This window comes from Copadichromis virginalis, linkage group LG13, assembly GCF_057382275.1.
Source record: "Copadichromis virginalis isolate Kocher_CV1m ecotype Utaka linkage group LG13, C_Virginalis_male_GT1.1, whole genome shotgun sequence".
In the NCBI taxonomy this organism is placed as follows: Eukaryota; Metazoa; Chordata; class Actinopteri; order Cichliformes; family Cichlidae; genus Copadichromis; species Copadichromis virginalis.
In genome coordinates, this window is record NC_140630.1 from 3,845,639 (window position 1) to 3,862,203 (window position 16,565).

The 16,565-nt window shown below is 44.5% G+C and overlaps 1 protein-coding gene across 3 annotated transcripts in view; it reads right to left on the reverse strand.

Moving 5' to 3' along the window:
• Window positions 1-16,565, reverse strand: part of kif20ba (kinesin family member 20Ba) — a 76,978-nt gene that overhangs the window by 51,908 nt on the left and 8,505 nt on the right. For 2 of the 3 annotated variants that reach the window (XM_085476969.1, XM_085476968.1), the window contains exons 10-27: window positions 16,429-16,500; window positions 15,858-16,004; window positions 14,974-15,136; window positions 14,466-14,618; window positions 14,244-14,351; window positions 11,722-11,861; window positions 11,505-11,622; window positions 10,173-10,341; window positions 9,747-9,901; window positions 9,070-9,489; window positions 7,528-8,660; window positions 6,339-6,477; window positions 5,499-5,621; window positions 5,259-5,319; window positions 4,685-4,810; window positions 4,220-4,356; window positions 2,928-3,083; window positions 828-995 (exon numbers count right to left, since the gene is read on the reverse strand). In XM_085476969.1, the coding sequence (XP_085333095.1) occupies window positions 828-995; window positions 2,928-3,083; window positions 4,220-4,356; window positions 4,685-4,810; window positions 5,259-5,319; window positions 5,499-5,621; window positions 6,339-6,477; window positions 7,528-8,660; window positions 9,070-9,489; window positions 9,747-9,901; window positions 10,173-10,341; window positions 11,505-11,622; window positions 11,722-11,861; window positions 14,244-14,351; window positions 14,466-14,618; window positions 14,974-15,136; window positions 15,858-16,004; window positions 16,429-16,500 (3,688 nt within the window). The remainder of the gene's footprint in view (window positions 1-827; window positions 996-2,927; window positions 3,084-4,219; window positions 4,357-4,684; window positions 4,811-5,258; window positions 5,320-5,498; window positions 5,622-6,338; window positions 6,478-7,527; window positions 8,661-9,069; window positions 9,490-9,746; window positions 9,902-10,172; window positions 10,342-11,504; window positions 11,623-11,721; window positions 11,862-14,243; window positions 14,352-14,465; window positions 14,619-14,973; window positions 15,137-15,857; window positions 16,005-16,428; window positions 16,501-16,565) is intronic. The other variant, XM_085476970.1, reaches the window with a different exon arrangement.

Sequence of the window (16,565 nt, forward strand, 5' to 3'; positions counted from 1 at the left end):
TTATTTGAAACTGTATCCACTCATAATACAAGTCCAGTGATTCCCTGTAGTGACTTCATATATCTGTGTGCAATCAGCACTGCAGTGTCAATATTTCAATGCTGTAGCTGTTTTTCCCACATTCACACTTATTGACTTTCCTTTACGTCACTTAGTGGCTTTTCCGATACAGAGACGCCTGCAGCAAACTGGCTGCAGATCTCCACCAATTTTTTTTTTAAATCAATACGGTTTGTGCATAATTATAACACCCCTCCCCCAACTGACTCTTTTATGCTTTAGGTGGACTGCCCGGTCACATTGAGTGATGATACTATGATAAAAAGCCTAAAAGCTAAAACAGATATAGTTCCACATTCACAAAGGTGTATGTGAGGTTTAAAAAAAACAAAAAAGGGATGCAGAAAACGTGGAACAGATAACCTGTTCGCTCTACGAGGCATTATTCAGTCCTCTTCAATAAATCCTGTTTAAAGATTTAAATAAAGAAATAAAACATGGCAGGAAGTTCAAATGTCCACCTCTGACTAAACGGTGATCCATCACATCACAGCAGGTTTTAAACTGATGGGCTGTAAATAGACTGAGGTGAAACACAGCAGGGCTGTAGGCTTATTTTATTATATACTAAATATACTTTATACTGAAGGACATTACCTGACGGTGTTTGAGACACACATTGCAAATATCACCCCGTATCTTGCACAAGAAACAGACGATCATGCCTTAAACCACCATGCTTAACCTTTCCCATCTTTCTTTTATAACAGGAGCCCGATTTAAGACTCTGCCTCCGGGGCCTGTGATCCTCGTTATGTTATACTGACCTCTTGTGGCGGCTGTGTGTTATTTTGCTGCAGCTGCTGGATGAGCTTGTCTTTCTCTGCTTGGCTGGAAAGAAGCCTTTTTAGCTGGACCTCCAAAGCTGCGACCAGAGTGTCTCGCTCCTGCCTCCAATTCTCCATGGTTTTCTCCTTTTCAGCCAGCTGGGACTCCTGACGGAAAAGGAGAAACAGCATCATACAGTGGGGCAAAAAAGTATTTAGTCAGCCACCGATTGTGCAAGTTCCCCCACCTAAAATGATGACAGAGGTCAGTAATTTGCACCAGAGGTACACTTCAACTGTGAGAGACAGAACGTGAAAAAAAAATCCATGAATTCACATGGTAGGATTTGTAAAGAATTTATTCGTAAATCAGGGTGGAAAATAAGTATTTGGTCAATAACAAAAATACAACTCAATACTTTGTAACATAACCTTTGTTGGCAATAACAGAGGTCAGACGTTTACTATAGGTCTTTACCAGGTTTGCACACACAGTAGCTGGTATTTTGGCCCATTCCTCCATGCAGATCTTCTCGAGAGCAGTGATGTTTTGGGGCTGTCGCCGAGCAACACGGACTTTCAACTCCCGCCACAGATTTTCTATGGGGTTGAGGTCTGGAGACTGGCTAGGCCACTCCAGGACTTTCAAATGCTTCTTACGGAGCCACTCCTTTGTTGCCCGGGCGGTGTGTTTTGGATCATTGTCATGTTGGAAGACCCAGCCTCGTTTCATCTTCAAAGTTCTCACTGATGGAAGGAGATTTTGGCTCAAAATCTCACGATACATGGCCCCATTCATTCTGTCCTTAACACGGATCAGTCGTCCTGTCCCCTTGGCAGAAAAACAGCCCCATAGCATGATGTTTCCACCCCCATGCTTCACAGTAGGTATGGTGTTCTTGGGATGCAACTCAGTATTCTTCTTCCTCCAAACAAGACGAGTTGAGTTTATACCAAAAAGTTCTACTTTGGTTTCATCTGACCACATGACATTCTCCCAATCCTCTGCTGTATCATCCATGTGCTCTCTGGCAAACTTCAGACGGGCCTGGACATGCACTGGCTTCAGCAGCGGAACACGTCTGGCACTGCGGGATTTGATTCCCTGCCGTTGTAGTGTGTTACTGATGGTGACCTTTGTTACTTTGGTCCCAGCTCTCTGCAGGTCATTCACCAGGTCCCCCCGTGTGGTTCTGGGATCTTTGCTCACCGTTCTCATGATCATTTTGACCCCACGGGATGAGATCTTGCGTGGAGCCCCAGATCGAGGGAGATTATCAGTGGTCTTGTATGTCTTCCATTTTCTGATGATTGCTCCCACAGTTGATTTTTTCACACCAAGCTGCTTGCCTATTGTAGATTCACTCTTCCCAGTCTGGTGCAGGTCTACAATACTTTTCCTGGTGTCCTTCGAAAGCTCTTTGGTCTTGGCCATGGCGGAGTTTGGAGTCTGACTGTTTGAGGCTGTGGACAGGTGTCTTTTATACAGATGATGAGTTCAAACAGGTGCCATTCATACAGGTAACGAGTGGGGGACAGAAAAGCTTCTTACAGAAGACGTTACAGGTCTGTGAGAGCCAGAGATTTTCCTTGTTTGAGGTGACCAAATACTTATTTTCCACCCTGATTCACGAATAAATTCTTTACAAATCCTACCATGTGGATTCATGGATTTTTTTTTCACATTCTGTCTCTCACAGTTGAAGTGTACCTCTGGTGCAAATTACTGACCTCTGTCATCATTTTAAGTGGGGGAACTTGCACAATCGGTGGCTGGCTAAATACTTTTTTGCCCCACTGTATATGCCCGACCAACATTCTCGCCAATTAAAGCTGCGCTCCAAAAGTAACTCCATCAGTAAAAATCATCCTCCGCTGTAAGCATCACAAGCAACTTTGTGAAGCTCATATCTGAAAGCAAAAGCCACATTTTAACTAATCAGGTTTGTAATTAATACGTATGTCTGTGCTGAATTTATTGTAAGGTGGGTCCTTTGATAATAAGAAAGTGGTTGAATGGCCATCACAATCTAACTCGGTTCAAACCCTCATTGGTCGATGGTGGGTGTCAGACAGTTTTTAGCATCGTCCTCCTCTTACCAGCTCGCTCTGCAGCCGAGTGCAGCGCTCTCTGTCTTCGGCAAACTTCCTCATTTCTTGGTTCCTCTTGTCCTCGGCCTCTTTAGCTTGGCCGATCAGGGAGACTTTTTCCTCCAGCCATTTCCTGCGGTCCGCCTGGTGCTTCTCTGCAGAAATCTACGGAACAAAAATAGTACGTAATAAAACTAAAAATAGTAAAAGGTAAAATTGCAAACATGTATTCAAATTAACTTAAAAAAAAAAAAAAAAAAAAAAAGGTGCTGAACTATGTTATTGCAAACCTGACTCAAAATCAAAGGCCTGCTAACAGGAATTCCTCCAAACTCAACCATGAACCCTTGTGTGTAGTTGGCAGACTGAATTACACCTTCTGTCTAAAGAAAAAACATATTTAATAAATTTGTCTATTTTCTTCCACTTATCCAATCAGGGTCACGTGGGAATGAAACATATCACACAGCTGACATGGGGCGAGAGGGGGGGTACACCCTGGGCTGTCCCAGTGCTAACACAGAGAGACACACACAACCAGTCACATCTATGGGCCATTTAGAATCACCTGAACTAACCTCACCCCACTGACTGCATGTGTGGAGGAATCTGACGCTCTCACGGGTCTCCTACAGCAGTTCCCTCAGTCCTAAAAAGAACCAATGTGACCCCGGCTATTATTAAGGTTTATTCTTCTTCGAGCGAGTCACTTCCTCCACGCAGCAGGTCGGAGTTTTATATGTCACACTTTTTCTTTTAACAAAAATGTACTTGGTTAGAGTCAGAACACAAAGTATTAGGTTGAAGTTGGGTGTTAAACTTAGACAAAGATCAATGTTTAGGTTGAAAACAACAGTTTCTGTTTCTTCTTCTTTTTTTTCTTTTATTTCTTTTTTTGATTTATTTGGTTGCCAAGGTGACGCGATATTGTGCTGACTGCCACAAAATCGTAACTAACGTCCATGAAGACAAGCTGATTGTTTTTTAGACTATTTCTCGGTTTGTTGAGATCAGGCTCAACAATCGCAGATGAAGATCTGGTGCAGTCAGACCTCAGCATAACAAAATGATCCCCATCATCCTGACGATGACGCACACAGCTGTTTAACACGCATATCAGACCAGCCAAAGACACGTGAACTGTAATCAGGACTGAAAAGACTGAACACATGATCGTACAGAATATAATATACATGTAATCTTAAGTCCTGGGCTCAAAGTCCACTTGCAGACACACTGTTTGGTAACATTTCTGTTCTGGGACATCAACACAAATGCTAATAATGAATCTGCTTCCGTACCTTCACGCTGTCCTGAGCTTCAGCTGCTTCCTGTTTGGCCCTTTTTAAGTCATCTGATTGGCTGTTGCTGAGCTGCTGGTGTGTGTTGTTTCCACTTCCCTGCTGCTGCAGCAGCATCTCTTTCAATTTTTCCACCTCTGAAAAGGTTTACAGCACAGAACGAAGACTGACGACACAGCATATGTAAAGTTAAATGCAACTTTAAGTATAGCTTTACAATAACTAGTAAGACATGAGAGTGCAAGAAGTACCGTAAAAAAAAAGAGAAAGAAAATGGGCAGAGAACATCTCTATTTACTGCATAATTAAAACTATGAAAACTAGAAGTAGAGCATGTCAAAGGTCAAAGTCGATCAACTGTTGCTTTGAACTATAAAAGACTGAACCTGAGCCAGTGTCCGTACGAGAGCCTTCGACTTCCTCTAACTACTAAAACCTGCCTTCTTTTCACCTCCTGTTTCTTACCACTGGAGAGCTCCTGGATGAGGTTAAGTTTCTCCTCCAGGACCTGCTCCATCTGCTCCTGAGTATCCTCCTGCTCCGACAGAGCCAAACGCATGCCCTCCATCACCCGCTCCTTGGCCTCCAGCTCTACGAACGACCAAAAACACACGCAGCAAAAGTTCAGGTTCACATCCACCACGATGAACAAGTTAGTAACCTCTGCTGGTTACTAACATAAAAACCAGTTAGACACTACTGGGAAAGCTTGAGTGAACATTTTTCCTGTTCAACAGTTTGGCGATATTTGAAGAGTCCATATTGTGTGAAGTTAAGAGCAGGACACATGAACATGGGAAGAGCACCAACGTCTTTACTGAAGGACCTTTCACAGGTAAAGACAGTTGGTGAGGACAGATTTTTACTCTTCCTTCTTCACTCAGTAAGAAAGAGTAGGTGGCGGAGAAAGGGGAGCTTAGCGCTGCCTTTGCAATAAAGGTAAGTGGGAGAAAGTGGACGGACGGCTTAAACGTTAAGATAAATGTGTTTGGGGAAAAAACAACATGTATAAGTGAATAAAGCACAGAGAAACTCTGACCTTTACAGGCCTGCTGGTAGCGCTGCAGCGTCTGGTCAGACTTTGCATGAGATGACTGCTCCTACAGAGGCAGGCAGAAGGCATCAACAACATGAGACGCTCCCCACAAAGAGAACGACGGTCTCACATTTACTAGTTATCATCATCACATGTACATTACACAATATATTATTATCAGCAGCATGATGATCTTGCTCCCACACAGTGAGTAGTGTCTGGTGGAGGAACAGATGACCTCACCACTTTGAGCTGCTGGATGGTTCGGTCTCTGCCGGCGAGGTCAGACTGAAGCTGCTTCTTTGCTTTCTCAGCGTCGGACAGTTTCTGCTTCAGAACCTTCTCCTCGTCTCTCATGGCTGAAATCTGGACAAAAAGTAAGGATCTGAAGCTGACTTTACTCAGTCACAGTAATCTATCTTACTAGACCACAGAGCAGTCATTACTATTTTTACAAACACAAATCAGCATTAAAGGTTTCTGAAAGTAAAAGGTTCGACTTTTTCCCAGCATGCAGCTCTGCAGGTTAACTGTGATTCAGAGCTCTGCTGCTCAGGGCTGTACCAGCCTAACTGGAGCATGAACGGGGTCCAGCTCACTCCTGATAGCACCGTGAGGATAAATGTGTACAGGCACAAATGTGGTGCATGTCTGAAATGTTTGTGAGGACACGGCTAAAAACATTTAAGACACATCGAAACATAATTTAAGCCCATTTAAGCCAAGTTTGTTCTTTTAAGGACCTGCTGTCACTGATGTAGATCACTGGATCTACTTTATTTAAGAATTAGCAGCAATCCTGACCTCTCACTGGCACTAAAGCCATCTTTGCACTGGAGTTCTAATATTCACGCAAAACTAAACTGACACTAAACATTTTAAAGTAAATAAAACCGAACTGAAACAGTCAAACTCACACTGGAAACCAACCAAAACTAAACTCAATTTAAAAATCTAAATAAAATAAACCAAATTAGGAAAAAACTGTAAGAACTCTGCTGGAAGCAGCTGATGTGCTGCAGTAAACTGCATCAGCAGTGAGGAGTGTGAGCGACAGACTGAAACATCCAATAATGTGTGCACCTCCTTCTGGACCTGCTGCATCTGCTTCTTGTAGTCAGCCAGCTTCTCTCTGAGGTCTGAAGAGTCCTCCTCCTTCCTCTGAAGGTCCACGCTGAGGCTCTTCACCTTCTCTGAGTCCTGCTTGGCGTTTTCCTTTAGCCTGAGAGGGAAAGACACGATGTTCAGACTCTTTCATGGCTGGATTTTTACAACGTCCACCAGACTCAAAGGTACGAACAAACCAAAGCAGCCTAATAAGTGCTAAAAAAAATGATGAACAACACAGTCAGTGCTTCCCACTCTCTGTTACTTTTCTCCTTGAGAGGATATAAACAGCAGTTTGGGAGAGCGACACACCTACAGAGAGAATTCAGTCTGTTCTACAGCGATACATTTCTCATTAGTTAGTATTCCCTTTAACACCGTTTATATAAGAACAACATTTTACTGTCATTTTTCATTGTTAATTAGAAACTCAACCACCTTTATGTTCCAGGGAACCATCTCTAAATCCCAGATTATAAGAGAGGGGCAGAAATTTATGAACGAACACCTTTATCAATACAGGCGGTCTATAACAATTAATTTCATCCTGATCGAGTCAAGGTTTTAATTAGAGATAAATATTCTTCGATGTTCACCTGATACAGTCATGAAATCATCACAGATGTAGGTAAATAAAAACATTTAATAGTTTTGTTCAGGTGAAGAGGAACAATGTTTGTGACCTGCAGTATGAACCCGGCTTCATCTTTCCTGATTTTTTGTTGTTACTTTAGAAGTTATAATTAGACTCAAACAGCAAGAATTCTCATTTACCATCAGTAACATTGTGAGCTCTGCGCTGGCTCTGAGAGCAGCTGCGCACTAATGCAGTCATTACAAAGGCAGGCTCAGCTCTGGGCTGATGAGTTTCCCATAATAGCAACTCTTGTAGATAAAACTCATCAGAATGATTGAAAGCATGTGTTTCACAGTGATTTGGAAGAGCAGATACGTGAGGGAGGCGGAGGCGGGATTTTAGAGAGCCGGGCTGAGAGCGGAGATATTTTACACTCCGGCTGTAGCGGGAACCGACGCGTCTGTAATCCTGAGCTAAATGTAACATGAAAAGGCTTTGATCAGTTTCACTGGGCTTAACAACGATGATGTAGCAGCTACAGGCCCAACTTTCCAACTTGCCTCAGATCTAAACACAATGACGAGTTACCTGCTGATGTCCTCGTCTCTCTTCTTCAGCTCGACTTCCTTCTGAGCGATGGCCTCGTGCGCCACCGCCAGCAGCTCCCGTCTCCTTTCGACCTCCTTGCGCCGGGCCTCCTGAACAGCTTGGCACTCATCCTCCTCACGCTGCTCCTGAGCCTCCTGCAAACTCTTCTTCAGGGATGTCACCTGTGCATCCTTTTCCAGCAGCTCTTTCTGCAGCTCTGCTAGCTTCTCCTCCATCTGACTGTCCTTTTCCTCCAGCATCCTCTCGGTCTCTGAGGACGACGGCTGAGCTTCGGTTTTGCAGGACTCCTTTTGTTTCTCCATATTGGAAACTTTTTCCCTGAGTGACGCAGCCTCAGCCTGGAGGTCAGAGTTCATCCTCTTGAGCTCTTTAGCCTCTGAGTGAATCCTGGCGTCTTCCACCTCTGTCTTGAGGCGCTCTGCAGCTCGCTCCTGCTCGCTGAGCTTCTGTCTGAGGTCATCCACGAGCTTGCTGGAATTGGATTTTTGTTCACTCAGTCTGCGTTTCAACTCTTCCAGCTGCTGCAGCGATGATGCTTCTTGTTCTCGCAGCCTCTCTTTGAGCTGCTCGACCTGCCTTTCTGAGGCCGCCGTCTGCTGCTCGAGTTTTCCTCTCAGCTCCTCTGCTTCTTCTCTGGAATCCTGTTTTTGGCACTCGAGCTGAGTTTGGAGATCATCCAGTGGTGCCTGTGACATCTCTCCCTGCTGCTTAAGTTTATTTTGCAGTTCTTCAACTTCCTGTTTTGAAGATGCCTCCTTCTGACTCGACAGCTCCAGCTGCTGGTCCAGGACCAGCTGTTTGTGTGCCAGCTGTTGTTTGACCTCAGCCAGCTCGTGCTCCAGATCCAGCACTTCTTTGTGCTTGGCCTCAGTTTTCTGTCTTTCCTCAGCCAGGCTCTTCTGAAACTGAGACACTTCCTCTTGCAGTTTCTCAATCGCACCTTGTGACACTGCAGAGGTGTGCACTTCCTGCTTTAGCCTGTCAGCTTCCTGTGTCAGAGTTTGGATCTGGGAACACTTCTCCTGAATCGCCTTGGCTTGTTCATCCACTTGTGCTTGAGCAGCTTGTAGTTGGACAAAGGCTTTTTCAGCTCTCTCTGCGTTGCTGGTCACCTGTGGCAGTTTCATGGTAAGCACAGGGAGTTTTAATCAAACACAAGAGACAAAATTCCACATGATATAAACGACATGTAGCTGAAAACACACACACACACACACACACACACACACACAAAATTTGGGCATTTTCTGGAGTTTAAACAAACAAAAGCATCAAACTCTTGGCTGCCCTCTTATTCCCACCACAGCTGGAAGCTCCCACAACTTTAACTCTACAGATATTTGAGTTGGATCTTCTTCCTGACGCCACACTTTTATACACAAGTTTGATACATAGAAAAACATTAAAATCACTACATCTCGACTGATGCGTGAGAGCGCTGTAAACTGTTTCCAGGGCCGTCACCGTATTCGGGGTGATCGATTTAACATTTTTGGTCACATTTCTGGGTAAAAATCATACCTGGTGTTCTGCAGTTTCCAGTTTCACAGTCAGCTCTCCCAGTTCTTGTCGGAGTGCGTCCGCCTCCTCGTGCCTCCTCTGCTCTGCCAGCCTGCTTATCTCCTTCCTCTCCTCCTCCTCCCTGCTACTCTTCTCTTCATGAAGAGCAGCGAGCGCTGCCATGGCCTCCTCCTTGGCTCTCCTCTCAGTTTCCAGGGCTGCCATTGCTTTCTCTTTGCCTTTTCTCTCTTCTTCAAGGGACTCCAGTATCTTCTCGTTACTTTGCTTTAGATCTCCAACTGCTGCAACGGCCTCATCCCTTTTTTTCCTCTCCTCCTTTAAAGATGCTAGTGCCTCCTCTTTTCCCAAAGTCTGGCCCTCCAACACAGCAAGGGCCTCTTCTCTGGCTCGGAGCTCTTTCTGGAGAGCTGTCAAAGCCCCCTGAGTGATTGAAATGATGGATTACTCCCAGTTTAACATATAAACAGGCGTGAAATGAAATGTGAAAAGAGATATTCATGTAATGCAGACAAAAGTAAACAGGTGTAATTTATAGTGTCTGTACTGCCACCAAGACAAACCAGGCTGGGTAATAAATACTGATGAACAGCTACTTTTAACTGTACATGGACGGTTACAGCTGTGAAGACAAGAAACAGATGAGACCACACAGCACCTCCTGTTCATGTGCTCCCCACCTGCAGCTGCTCTTTCTCACGTGAGCTCTTCTCTTGGGCCAGCTCTGCCGTCCTCTGCAGGTCTCCCACTTGTTTCTCCAGCCGGGAAACCTCTGATGACATTTCTTGGAGCTCGAAGAGGACTGTCCTCTTCTCCTCATTCTCATTTCCTCTGGCTACACCATTTAAGTAAGAGAGAAAAGGAACAAAAGTAGGGCACCAGTAATACTTCATTTTGGCCACTCAAAACTAATTTCAAATATGCAAACACAAATTTATCAGAGAACATTTTTATGCTACGGCTGAACAGAGCTACAAATGCATTCTTCATCCAACAGAAAATATTTCTGCAGGCCATGTGCTCACGCTGTTGGGTGTTTATCTGCAAACCATCTGCTTAATTAGACGAATAAACTAATAGATTTGTGTTCGCCGTCTTGTTTTTACCATTGCACTTGTGAGCCAGCGGTTCCGGGGCTTCCTGCTGCCCTTCATTTGGTTCCAGCTCAGCACCTGCCCGAGGCCCTGCTCGGCCTGGATCTGCACTTCTCTGAGCGGCATCAGTGGATTTCTTTCCTCCCACCAGTTCAGAGGAGCAGGAGTTCAGAAATTTGTCCTGCAGGAAGAAAGAAACAGTTTAGTGGGCGCATCCTGGAAATCCTATTTAATGTAGAGGTAATAACCCCACACATGCACATGTATACATATACCTCTAACAACATATAGCATCCCTTATCCATGTTATGCCTGCAGTAACAGGGTGAGGTCCACAGCTTTTTGATTTAAACTCCAACAGGGAGAATCCTCCAAACACTTCAGGCGACTGCACAGAAATTTGTGACGATTTAGATTTAAAGAAACTCGAGGTCGGACCTCTGAGCACAACATTTATCAAAACATGAAAGAAAGCCGCCCCCTGCAGCTGGAAACCACAAACTCGTTTTCAACACTCGAGGAAAAAACAAACAAACAAAAACTATCGAGTTGTGTTAGATTTTCACTCATTTACAACAGACCACCACTGAGGCTACTTCAGTGCTTATATTTGCCTTATGTTCATCTTTTATTCTAAATATGATCATCACAAATGTGCTTGAAACGTGATGAATTTGGGCTTTGAGCGACCCCGTCAGGGCGTGCATGTTTTTCATTACAATACTGAGCTGTACACGTGGTGATGAAAACAGACTGAACAAACAGCTGCAGGCAGGAAGCAAACAAAGATGGCACTGTGTAGCATTATTTCAGGTATTTAGCTGACAGATTTCGCAGGTCTTTCCTCCCCACTGCTGTCAGACTCCACAACAAAGACTTTTGCAACTGATCAAACCCACACATGTGCAATAAGACTGCTATATGTGCAATTCTTGTACAATCCTTCTTCTGACGAAGTTGTACTTTTGTATTTTCTTACTCAGTTGTATATAGCAGTTGTATTTCTATTCTATTCTATTGTATATAGTATTTTATTTTATTGCATTGCATTTCAGTATTTTCTAATTTCTGCTACATAACTTTGTACTTTTGCTGTAACAAAACAAATTTCCCACTTGTGGGACTAATAAAGGTCATCTTATCTTATCCAGCAGCGATGTATCTGTTATTGTTGTTTCACATGAGGACGATGTGACGTCGGAGAGGATTACCCACCTGTAGTCTGCGATTTCTTTTTATCTCATTTATGTTTAAATCAAAAGTGAATCAGCAGGCACAGAACAAACTGGTAAAGACAACAATAACTGAAGGACTTTGAAGAACGTAAATGAAGGTTTGTGTTACCACAGCTTCTGCCTCTCCACTGGGTCCAGCAGCCATTTTGTTGATGAGATTCTTGAAAATCTCCAGCCTCCTTTCAGCTCGCTCCTCCAGGATTTCTCTCTCCCTGGCCAGACGCTCACTGAGCCGAACACAAACACATTCGCGTGACTTTGAGTTCAGATGTCAAAATAAAATCCCCCCCTGGATCATTGTTAGGACAGCTCTACAAGGGTCTCACTTGTAATCGTTCTGCATCTCGGAGAAAAGCTCCGAGAACTCTCTGCCGATGTCCTCTCGGACTCGGGACTCCATCAGCAGACTTTCAGCTCTGGCTTTCTTCAGCTGCACCTGCAGGTGGTTTAACAGCACCGCCTGCCTCTGAGGGACAAAACAGCAAAACATAACATGAGCTTTTGTACTTTTTTACTTCTTTAGACAAAACCTTTTCACACAGTTTGATAATCCTCTGTGGACACATGCTGATGACTTCTTATTGCATTTGACTGAAGGGCATAATTATATTCAGTCGTCCACTGCAGACATGCACATGAGGTGTAATAGGATAAACCAGTCACTGTTCAAAAAACCCTTATTTCTCTCATACTGGGCTTCCGTTCATTGGCTGCCCCTCTCAGACAGAAGAAGGCTACAGCTGCGATCAGAGCTTTCTGCCTTTAGACCTCTGCAACAAACCATTTAAAGGAGTCTGATGAGGTTTAGGTACAGACTGCCCAAGTTTCACAGTTAAATTAAAAATGAGAACTTTGTCAAATTATGAAGCAACATTTTTGCAGAGCGTTCATATCAAAAATGTTCCGTGTCCTTCTGCACGTGATAGACAAATTAATTTGAGGCTGCAGAGTCACGTTCGAGAGCAAGTACGAGCAAAGCTACTGAAGTCAGCACGTTTCTCATACAGCATGTACCCCAAACTGCCATGGAACAGTCGCACACATGCACTCACACTGACTCACACTTCCACATCTTTCAACACACAAAGCATCCTATGAATGTTCAAACATTCTGTTACCCACATGTTTCTCACAATTTCACACAGCACCACACACACACACACACACACACACACACACACACACACACATACACACACACACACACACACACCTGTGTCACCACAGACTCTGATGTTACCTTTCCATTTTAGAAAAACACCTGCAGCTCAGTCACCACATGAGGAGCAGAACAGGCCGATAAATCTGCACTGCACAGTAACTGTTTAAACAGAGCGCTGCACTGCTGTTCTTTTCTCTGATGGTAAAAATCAAGTTTTATGTCTCAGTTATCCATACTGACAGAAACAAGTTGGTATCTTCTACCAGGTAATTCCAGGACCTTTTCTTATCGGTTATGTCTACAAAGCTATGGGTGTAAAATCTTCATACAACTGTTCAGCACCCGTTCACATGTTTCATCCAAATCACTGTGGCCCTGAGAAAAAAAAAAGGCTGGTGTCCATCCCTGCTGTGGACTCAGGTAGGGGGTGTGAACATAAACTGTATCAAATGCATTCACACACATATGGGACGCATCCCATTCTTAATCCACACCGTTTAATTTGATGTCGGCTCACTCTTTGCCACTATGAGAGTTCCAGCTCTTCTGGGAAGCCTTTCCACAAGGTTTAGGAGTTTTAATGGGAAGTTTTGAGCATTCTCCCAGGAGCACATTTGTGAGGTCAGACACTGATGTTGGACGAGAAGGCCTGGCTCGCAGTCTCCGATCTAACTCATCCCAAAGGTGTTCTGTTGGGTTGGGGTCAGGACTCTGCTCAGGTCAGTCAAGTTCTTTCACAGCAAAACTCACTCATCCATGTCTTTTCTGGCTTTGAGCACCGGTGCAGTCATTTTGGAAGAGGAAGGAGCCATCCCCAAACTGTTCCCACAAAGTTGGGAGCATGAAAATGTCCAGAATGTCTGTGTATGCTGAAGCATTAAGAGTTCTTTCCACCCCCACACTGCAATCCCCTCTCCACCAAACTTTCCACTTGGCACGATGTAGTCAAGTACTGTTCTCCTGGCAACCACCAACACAGACTCGTCCACTGGACTGTTAGATGGAGAATGGCGATTTGTCCAGTGGCGGCGTGCTTCACAGCACTGCATTGCACCTGCATTGAGCTAATCTGAAGGCCACGTAAAGTTTGGAGGGCTGTAGTCACTGACTGCAGAAAAGGTGGCAACATCTGAGCACTAGATGCGCACTTCCACAGCATGTCTTTATCCTGTCTTCCTTCTTTCACCCCAACCAATCACAGCAGATAGCCCCGCCCCTCCCTGAGCCTGGTTCTGCTGGAGGTTTCTTCCTGTTAAAAGGGAGTTTTTCCTTCCCACTGTCGCCAAAGTGCTGCTCATAGGGGGGTTTTTCTCTGCATGTGTTATTGTAGGGTCTAGCTTACAGTATAAAGCACCTTGAGGCGACTGTTGCTGTGATGTGGCGCTGTGTAAATAAAATGGAATTGAATCACGTAGCTCAGCAACTGCTGACTCTGCTCTGTGTCGCTTCCACTTTGCTATAACACCACTAACATCTGACTCTACAGTCTCACAGTGATTCGAACTATGCAGAGCTCAGTGGTCTACTTTAGCCCCAGGGCTTGACGTTTGACACCCCCCCCGGGTTTTTCCACAGTGAGGGAAGGTGATACTCTCTGCCACCAGTTTGGCTCCACCCACACAGCACAGCTACACCTTGAGGGCAGCGAATGCTTCCAGATCATTGATGAAATAAAAATGTGCTCACCTGATGCGTCTTCTTACAGACGAGAATTTTATCTTCACCGGCTTCGGCCTGATCCGTGGTGTCCATCATCATGCTCTCCTCTTCCTCACACTCATCATCCTCATCCTCCTGGATAAAAACATTTAATGGAGATTTATGTGACAATAAGTCAAGCCAATTAAAGATGTAAACGACATGAAATACTTTGTAAACCGCGGTGAGGAAGTGATCTCTTCGTCCTACCTGTACGTCCTCCAGACTGCTTTCAAAGCCCATCAGGGAGCTCGTCCTGCTGCTCCGGAGAGCTTTACTCTCCGTGCTGTTCATGATGAAGGACACCTCACCGACAGACCTCTGTGGCATGAAGGGAACGGGTTTGGAGGACAGAACTACAACCTGAAAACACACAAGACGAAAAAGGTAAACTAAATATATGATGTTTAATACATGTGAGAACATTTGGGAATTTTACCAAGTGCCATAATCTGACATGGTAGGTTAGATATGAATGTAATATGAATAGGTTACAGTGACACACAGAGGAATACAACGACTGCATGGTTCTCTTGCTGCACAGATTGTCACAGATTGCCACGTGGAAGATTTTTAACCGTTCAGCCTGTGGACTGTACTTTTCCACTTCTGGGTGGGTGGGTGGGTGTGTGTTGGCACAGTTTCCAAACAGAGGGATGACTTGCAGACTTAATGCAGCCCGGAGCCCACGAACAAACACAATGAAACATGTATGAACCTTCTGCGCCACAGCAGAGAACTTGAGGACGTTGAGCGTCTCGTCGTACATGGAGGCGCACTGGTTGATGTTGATGATCATGCAGGCTTTACCCCGACCACAGAAGAAGCTCTGCAGGTAGTGGGTCAGCTTGCTTTCTCTGAAGGGAACGTGCTGCAGCAGCCTGGAGGGAACGGGCAAAGAGTACAGAGCAGCTTCACTGTGAAACAGTAATGCATTTTTATAACACATGCATCAGCATTAGCACTTGTGTTTGTGTCCACTACCAATGCATTGTTCACACTCCTTTAAGCAGTGGCCTCCAGCATTCTCCAGAGAAGCTATAGTAAGCATTAAACCAGACTGCAAGAAGATTTAAAATCAGGCTAAAACGAGACGAGTTGCGGATGTCTGCAGTAATTCTGTCATTTTTAACCGTACAGCAGACTGGATCATTAATCCTGCAACATTTGAAAAAGATCTTTAAAGGCATCTGATGCTTTTGTTTGTCACACTTTGAAAAAAATGCAGGTCCAAAGCAGCCAGTGTCCTGGCTTCACTTTCCTGAGATAAAAACAAAAGTCCACCTTTTACGTACAGCGTTCATGCACCATCTGCATTTAAACATTAGTTTACTCTGCTCTCTGCTCCTCCCTTCACCCTCAGCAGCAGCTGCTCCTCTCTGAGCAAAGTTCTGATCGAGCTTTCTTCCTGTTCAGAGGGAGCGTTTCTTTCCCACTGTTACCAAGTGCTCCCTCGGATGATTGTTGGGGTTTCCCCTCTAATATTGTAGGGATATTTAGCCCGTGACAAAGTGTGGTGATAAGTGTTGTGATTTATGATATAAATAAAACTCAATATCAACCAAAGACAGAGAGGGAACGAAGGATGGATAAAACTCTCACTTGGCCTGCTGATTGTGTCTCAGAGCATTGATGCATTTTCCCAGAATGAGCAGCGACGTGTTGATGTTTCCTGCTTCTTTCAGACGCTCTCCTTTGTTGTGAGTCTTCGCACAACGCTCAGAGCCAGCCAGGTCACACAGACACAACCTGAAGACACAAACAACACAGAGCATACTTTGTGCTGAATCTAGATAAAGCCAATAAGGTAGTCTATGCTAGCAGCCACAGCAGCATTTACACGTGTGCACAGTGGGCTTGTGTTGCTTTGGAATTTCTGCTGGGTTTCTGTCTTCCAGTTGATTCTTTCTATGCCAGCCTTTTGCAAAAAAACAGTTTCATATGTAGTAACCACAAATGCATTGGAGGAAATGACAGTACTGACACGCAGTTACATTTTTAGGAAAGTGCATATCAGCTTACGGCTTACCCTTCCCAGAAGGATTTGTTGTTACAACATACATATGATATAGATTTGACGAAGAAGCTTAAATCCCACCTCACACAGTTATTTTTAACTATCTGAGAACACATCAAACACTCGTTTATGTGCTCAAACACTGGTTTTACTCACTCGCTGACAGTTTGAACCCTCGGTGTCCCGACGTCCTCAATCCTCAAAATTCGAATGGAGAAAATGCTGTGGCTGCACGAAGAAGAATCACAGCACACATTTCAATGAAAAAAGAAAAAAAGCAGAACAATTTCTCG